Source organism: Corvus brachyrhynchos, unplaced genomic scaffold (assembly GCF_000691975.1).
Source record: "Corvus brachyrhynchos isolate BGI_N302 unplaced genomic scaffold, ASM69197v1 scaffold279, whole genome shotgun sequence".
NCBI lineage: Eukaryota > Metazoa > Chordata > Aves > Passeriformes > Corvidae > Corvus > Corvus brachyrhynchos.
The window spans coordinates 11985363-11993700 of record NW_008246060.1 but is presented as its reverse complement, the minus strand read 5'-3'; the positions used below and the strand labels follow the sequence as shown (position 1 = coordinate 11993700).

General features: G+C 40.7%; 1 protein-coding gene across 1 annotated transcript in view; it reads right to left on the bottom strand.

Moving 5' to 3' along the window:
- Positions 1–72, bottom strand: part of AP3M1 (adaptor related protein complex 3 mu 1 subunit) — an 11461-nt gene extending 11389 nt beyond the window's left edge. The window contains exon 1 of the mRNA XM_008642853.1: positions 1–72. This exon is cut by the window's left edge and continues 230 nt beyond it. Coding sequence (XP_008641075.1) covers positions 1–67 — 67 coding nt within the window. The 5' untranslated portion in view covers positions 68–72.
- Between the last annotated feature and the right edge of the window lie 8266 nt (positions 73–8338).

The window sequence follows — 8338 nt, the reverse complement described above, 5'->3', positions numbered from 1 at the left end:
CGCTCTTCCAGTGCTTCTCCAAGAATATATCACCAGAACAGTTTATAAGAAACAGGCTGTGGATCATTTTCTGTTGGAAACACATTAAAAGAAGTTAAACAAAAGGATATGTGGATTGACATTTCTTATCCCAGATTCCCTTACAATGGTTATTCTTTATTAACATGCACTGTGAATTTAGGAAAAATATCTACTTTGTTGCTTTTCTTTGAATTCTATTTTCTTTATTTAGAAGAATGTTCCACCAAAAACTACTTGCCACTGGATTAAATTGCTAAGGTATATCAGAATGCAAGCAAGAAGCAAGCACCCTTGTTTTCCACTTTCATCCCTATCTGGTATTTGCAATTTATTTCTTAAAGAAAAGCTGACTCTCATGAGCTGGCACTCGCTCAAACGCATTTGCCGACGTGTAAGAGTAACTCATACATAAAGTTTCCTATGGCAGTGCAGTTGGCCTGGCAGTTACACACGTAACTTAGAATTGCTCTATCTTAAAGATACAGCTCTTTGCTTGTCAGCTTTCAGTTGCTGAACTAGAAAAGTGCTTTTTATTTGCTGGCAGATTAGTCTTACAATCTATGCCAAGCTGCACTTGGGTAAAGGGTTGGAATTCATTAAAAGTACATAAAACTAGCCATTTAAATCTGATTTAATGAATGAAATTGCCTCAAATGTGCTTGGCATGCATGAAATATGTTTACATAAAACGTTTGTCACTTAAAAACTCACTAATGTAAAAGGGGAGTATGAACTGCAGGTAAGGAATGTAACTTTTTTCTTATCTCTTTAAACATTTACAAATAATATGCCTCAGCCACTGATCCTTCATTTTATTCATGGTACAAGAAGCTTATCTGTCTATTAAAAACATAATTCCTAGTCTATTTCTCAACTTCTAATGAGAAAGTGAACTAAGTTGTTGATAAAATGAATAGACTATTATCTCTGCATCTACAGAGGAGACAAATGCTAGCACGCTTCAGTTTATCTCTTCAGCCTTTACATGAGACAGATACAATGCTTTGGCTAACCTGCAGCGTAATGATCCTCTTACAAAAATAAGTTCCAGTTAAAACTTGGGCCTGGAAAACAAACCAAACTGTAATCCCAACAGCAGCTTCTCAAGGTGAAGTTAACCTGGTATTCAATATCAAGCATAAATTAATCTGTAGTTGAAGAAGCTGCCCCTGGCACTGTCTGTTGTTCCCTTTTGCCTCTCAGGTATTGATTTGAGTAGGTCTGTGGCTCTGCAATTATCTACATTAGGAAAATGGTTCAGCCAGAAATTGACCCAGCAAAAGGAGCTGCTGGTCAGATCAGCTTCCTAATGCAAATTATTACACTGCCAGAGAGTGCTAGAGCTGGCACAGGGCAGGTTGTGGAAATGGGCAGATGATAGCAATGGAGATCCAGAATTGAAAGCCTTTGGAGAAATTCAACCATGACTGGAAAGAGACCAGACAATTACTGGGTGTTCACACCTTGAAACAGGAAGACCACCATCTGCATGTCCAAGAGAAGTCAAACACACCTACAAAAAACCTATCATAGTTTTCATTAATTTTACCATGTTTGGCCAGGATCTTGTCATAAAAGGCAGATAAAATTTGCTCCTTCGCTGTCAACTCTGGCACACTAATGTGAAGATAGCACGGAAGCATCTAGATGTACATGACCCAGTCCCACAGGGATTTTAAGGAGTCCAAACACTAGGACTAAATCTCATTCCAAACTACTGGAATAAGCACTTAGCTCTACCCAGAGTGAGCTTGTGTTGCTGCGTCTGAATCTAAACTACCCCGAGTACTAACTCATCTACCAATACACTTCTAACAATGAAAAATGGTGTGGCCCTCTAGATTTTGACGAAACAAAAGTATGTCTTCCAAAGCTCACCAAAGACTGTGAAAAGGACAGCTCAGTAAGGTTGTCAGTATGCTATTTCCCTCCACCTAAGTCAGCAGATGTGGGAAGAGAGCCAAGATTCAGCTTTTCAAATTCTAAACTCCAGCTGCTCCTTCACAAGTGTGACACCAATGTGCTCATCTTCACTGGGGCCTTGCCAGGTCTCAGATACCTCCTGCCAAGAGCATGCTGTCTTTGGTGGCAGACAAAAAAAGACCAATAGTCAAAAGGTGGACAAAAAAATTCATGTAAGCCAATATGGAATGCAAAAGGAAGCTCTTTTAGAACCTGTGTTTGCAAATTTGCTTAAAAGTGGGAAAGGAAACAAAGCTACAAAGTGTTACTGCATGTTTCTACTATCTCTCTCCTGGACCAAATTAATCTCTAATTTAGTTTGTTAAAAAAACCAGACAATTTTATTCTGTGAGCACAGCATTTTTATAAAGGAGACTCAACACAATTGCTTTAATCCAGTTCAAGTAAACATGTTCTGAATTTAGCCAGCGCTGAACATTAAAGCCTTCCAAAATCTCCTGGATAGTCACACAACGGAGGCAAGTATAATCAAGCACTGAATGTCAGTATTGTTCAACACCATGGCTGCCCACACATATGAAGGTGCTCAGCTATAAAGCTTAGATCAGATCTCTGTACATTTTTAAATGGATACAATGGCTTATCTGTTAACAAATATAAGACCCATTTCCTATTAAATGCACATAAAGCTGCATCAGAGAGTCCAGCACAAGCAGCACTAGTAAGATTCCACTTCCAGAGGAGCCGATCCACAGCCTGCTCTGGAGGAACTATGTTAGACCACAGGCCACTTCCAATGATACTCTGACAAAGTGTATCAGACATGTGACAGTGTTTGTAAGCCCCAGCAGTTGTGCCTCTGTTAACATTCATCCAGATTCTTTTCATCTACAGATCAGAAATGACCGCATTTGTCACAATATACTTTTAACAAGCACAGATTGTGTGGTCTGTGCAGCAGACCACACAATCACAGCAAGGTCCTGGTGCACCAAATGACTGTAAAACCAGGGCCCCTCCTTTTACCCTAAGTTCCACTTAGAATATTAGACCATTATTTGATATGCAATCAAGGGAGGGTGTGGGTAGCCAGAAAGGGAGGTAGCACTGGGCCACTGCCCTTCTTCACTCATCTGCCCCAAGCTGCCTAGGTACCAGCTGTGTTCACAGGAGTGTTTGTGTGGCCTTGTGGTGAACCGGAGTAGCAAACTGATCCAGGGGACCATGCTTGGCAGATGACAGCTTTGTAGTACCTGTGGAAACTGAGCAGTAAAATCCCACCTAACTGCCTAGCAGCCTAGTTTCTGAGTAGGAAGATAGGGATTACAGGATTTCCCATGATACATATTCTGCTTCTAGTCTAAGACTTCCCTTCAAATCCTCTCACTTCTCTCTTCCTTCACAACTTTTAGCAGTATGCTAATTTGCTGCTAATTTGAAGTGCTCTGGAAAACTGAAGCTCTCTCCTTGCAGCCTAAGTGCAGAGCAGGCAGCCCCAGAGGCAGAAGCCCTGCCTTGTCAGTCAAGGGACAGCTCAGCTGGTACACTTCCCAGTGTTGACTAGAATAAAGAAGCTCTTATAGCAGTGGGGACATCAGTCTATTACACACAAGACTAAGTAATTTGATTTATCCCATGCACTGTCAAGCAATTGGCACCAGCTGATTAAAGATGGATTTCATGTTGAATATCTTAGAACTGGTAACACTATAAAAATATCAATACAAGATATGTAAACTATTATTTAACAAAAATTACTTACATTGCTCCAAATACTGAAGATTTCCCTGTTACTCTATTTTTGAGTGCCAGATTTCATTGCAGATATGTAGAGATCCCTGAATTAATTTCTCAGTGCCTTACCTTCTTGTCTCATCAGAACATTAGACTTGAAAAGGAAAAAAGACTGACAAATGCTCAACATTAGAAATCAATTGAGTAACATTAATTCCTCACACCAGCAGGTCGCTATTTGTGGCCAACAGCAAATTGCCTTAAGAGCTGCAGCACTTTGAGGGTAAAGGTCTTGAAACAAAGTTCCCAAGTTTAAAAAAACAGTAGCAAAAGTACATCACCAGAATTCCTGAATCATGAGATTCTTCTACCCCTTTGAGATGTCAGCATAAAACCACTCTATGTAAGGTACTGAAGGTGTTTCTAGGACTATTTGAAAAGGACATGCCTCCCATCTCTCTGCTTTTAGGCCTACCTAAGAGCAGACTGAAGGTGTACATGGATCATTATTTGCATCTAGGCCAAAGCAAACTGTTCAAGCTTACTTTCAGAAGGCTGACAGCCTTTCATGTTACTGCCTGACTGAAAGGCATCTTACAGGCTCTGCAACAACAAGCAGCCCTACAGTTTTGCAGCTTCTTCTCACAGACTTCCCATCCTTGCTCTGACATGTAAAACTCCATGTGATTCTTCTCAAGTCATTCCCATCCTACCAGAATCTGAAGTCCACACAGAAGAAAAACATATTTTAACTAAGACGCCTTCAATGTGCTGTTTCCATGTCTCTAACTTTTCTTTTGACTAAATCTGGATTTGCAACGTTACTGATTTTCAAATTCTTGGCACGGAAACATCTGGACTAAAGTCACAGCAGGCTCACAAGACAAAAGCAGAGCTCATTGGCAAGAGAGAGAGGCTGCGAGCATGGGAAAAAAGACTGATTGCACATGCTTGTCCTTAGCTACAATTAAGTACTCTAAAATGTAATTAATGCAGAAATACTGTTAACAGCTGCTTTTCCGTAAAGCTGAGCTGAGTTACGTCCAAAGCTCTGAAACCAGGAAGTGAGGAATTTATCACTGACCTCTGCAATGCCCTTTAGAGCTAGTACTAATTACTGGAAATAGCTCCAAACAGGACCATCACTGGGGAAGTATTCCACAACTTCCATGTTCCCTGAATTTGGCATAGCTGCTGTAAAGAGTGGAAGGATGAGTGGGGGTAGACTGTCTGAGTCTCTGTTATGTATTTGTGGAAATGAACTTCTAGTGACAAGTGAATGGAAAGTAATCAAATGCTTAAAGTAATCTGGAGAAATAAGCTAAAATAGGCAGTTCTGTTTCTATTGTAAAGCTAGTACTTTTGTCACAATCCACTAGTCAGAAGTTCAGCTTTTTCCTATAAATTCAAAATGTGCCACAAATGTGTTTCTGACCTCCCAACCCCATTCACTGGCTTTCAAACCAGCAAACCTAATAAATAGAAGTCCCATTAAACACCTGAACAGCACTTTCAAGACAGATAACATGGCAGCTCTGAAATATTGTATAATTGGCTGGACCAACCTGACACATCATTAGGAGCTGTGCTTCAAGCTGATAAATCTGGAAGTCTCAGGTTCACTAAAACATGAATGTTCTGTAATTTCACAGGTTTTTTAATGCTCCTATTATTGTTTGTGTGTCTTAATGATGCTGCTCAAGTATCATGAATCTTTTTACATATAAGATGCTCATGGTTTAGGTATCTGCACATCAAAGTAAAAACATTTTTGCAACCTTTCTTAAGAACTGCCTATTGGCCCCCCCTGTTAGCCAAGCAAAACTTTGTATCTGGTCAACACCATGAAGTACATGTGTCTGTACAACTACTCAGAAACATATTTTATCAGCAAGATCATCCCTGTTAAAGACTAAATGTTTTGCTTCCCAGATGTTCAGTATACATTTATTTATCTTTGCTCTCATTTAAAACACTGTTAGTAACTTTCTGTAATTGTTTTTAAAAGGAAGTAGTCCTCTGAGAATACTCTGAAGTTGTCTTAAGTCAATGTTTGGTATCCATAACAAAATTTGCAACTTCCTCTGTGCTTTTACCAGTACCGATTACAGCCTGCATGAGAATTTGTGCATCATTTCATCTACTGTCTAATGAGCTTTCCAGTAATACACTTGCATGGTGCCTCTGTTCAATTCAGTTCCAGTATAAATCTTCTAATTGCTGGCAAGAGAGTTCCATCTCTTGTCAACAGAACAATATTAGATCCCGAATAATTGAACAATATTAGATTCTGAATAACTGCAGTTCCCTTTGGGACCTGCAAGAATAGAAAGCTTTGCTGTAAAAGCTGGAAAAGCAAGAGTTTCTTAGAAAAAAACCCACACCAAAGCAATTAAAAATTCATTGCTAAAACTACATTTTTACATGGAGGTGGAACATTTCGAACACAACTTACATCTGAATCAGTAGCTTTAGGACTACTAAGGGGTGACTTAATTCACTCTCTGAAAGCTGTACTGCATAGACAGAGGGCCAAATGGACACAGATAAAGTGAGTATCATGTCACTTATTTACTGTCCATGGTATTTTCAGGAAAGACTGATAATTAGGCTCATATTCCAGCTGAGGAACTCTGAATGGACAAGGCAGCAGGATTCAATCATAGGATATAAAAGCCCCAACTCAGTAGTTCTTCATGAAGATGTTTTCCATCATGCTCTCTCAATTCACTCCTCCAGTAAGTTTGACAGGCCGGAGCAACAGTGCTACCAGCTTTATACTACTCTCTTTCACAGGCTCTATTTGAAGAGGCACCCAAGGTTCCAGGAAGGACAAGCACAGTGCCAGAGAGCCATGCACTACTGAAATACTCCATCAGAGCCAGCAAGTACCACTGGAACTCTGCTGGACATGACAGCTCTTTCTAACGTGTGTGCCCTCTGCCACAACCAGTCCAAACACAGAGGGCAGAAAGAAGGCACTAACCACTTGTACCTTCCTTCTCCTCCAAGAGGAGAGAGCAAAGCAGCACTCTGATTCTTTCCCCCTGTATGAATCAGTCTCATGAATACTGTCTTATTCGAAGAAGCTCCTGTTAAAAGGTTGCCTTTCATACATTATGTTCAATAAGCATAAAAGATCTAACTTATCTTCTCTGTATTAATTTTTTAAAATTTATATGTGAAGCTGTAAGTTGAGGAAAAACTAAAGGGAAATAAGAGGAATGAATGTAACATTTTAAACAAATTTTAATTTGGTTTCTTTCCATTATTACAGACATCAAGTACAGCTACTACTTGTCTCCTGCTGTTCAGACTTCTCTTCCTCAAGGACTTCAATTTCTCTTTTCTGAATCCTCATGACAAGGTTTCTACTAAAGATTCTTCATGTAAGATCTTTATATGAGAGAATAACTGGCACTTAGTTGGTGCATAGCTGTCTTGCACAACAGAAAATTTAATTTCTGAATAAAACCAGCAAAACCAAACATGAGAAGACATGGAGTATTCTTAATGCTTGATTTGCCATTTCCAAGGCATTTTCAGATATGTGTACACAGGCAGTAAAGAATCTGTTTGTCCCTTGTTTCTTTCCCCAAAAAACCAAGTTTGCTTGTGTTTTTGAGTTAGCACCCAACACAGCACATTAATGTTCCAAGACATTTTTTCCAGGGAAACACCATTCAGATATTTCTTCTTCTTCTTCTTTTCTGTAACAAATAAATGAGAAGCTATGTATGATTCAAACCTGCTGGGAACAGCCACAGCAGAATCATTCTCGTGGTTGGTATAGTCAGTTCTTTTGTAAAACATTGTTTCCATCATTTTACCTCTTGCAGAAGTAATTGAATTTGGTTTTGCTTTTCTTGCAAAATACCTTTTCCTCTCCCATACGGCAGTCTGCCTGCTATGAACACAAATTTTCATTATTCAAGTATGATTTTTTGCCTGGTTGGTAATAGAAAAGCTGCACTGAATGGTGATGCTATTCCTTCGGTTTGATTAACACTTAATGGGTACGAATCGTTCATCAGACTGAAAAGATGGTAAGTGCATTACTAATTCAAAGCAGATTTGACCTGAAACAAAAGAGAAGAAGTGGCAACCTCCATTCAGTTACCGCTGGGTATTGAACATGGCAGAAGGATGTGCACTGCATAGTGGTGGATGATAAATGGGTTGATTCCCAGAGCATATTATGCAGATCTGCACTCACAGGGCCCCTTGCTAATTAAGCAAGTATACCACGAGTAGGAACACCATGGCTGCAACAATGCTGCTGAAGATCGACCCAGGTGAGCCGGCGTCGCTCCACCGCCCGCCCTGCCCCTCCCGGCCTGGCGTTGCTGCGGGCTCTGCCGCGAACGGCGGCTCCCGCATCGCCCCTCCCGCAGGCCCTGTGCTGTCTGCCCTGAGAATCACAATAAATGCCCTCCCGGTGCACAATCCCCCTCATCCCTGCGCCTCATCTTGGAGCGTGAGCGACGCAGAGCCGCCGGTACGGGGCTCTGACCCGACCCTCCTCACTCTCCGCCGGGCGGTTCCTCACCTTCGCCAGAGCCCAGAACAACGTGGGGAGGGGGGAGTTTATTCAAACACGGCAACGATTTTGTATTTAAACGGCACCGAACAACGGAAACGGAGGCGGGTAAAACGGAAA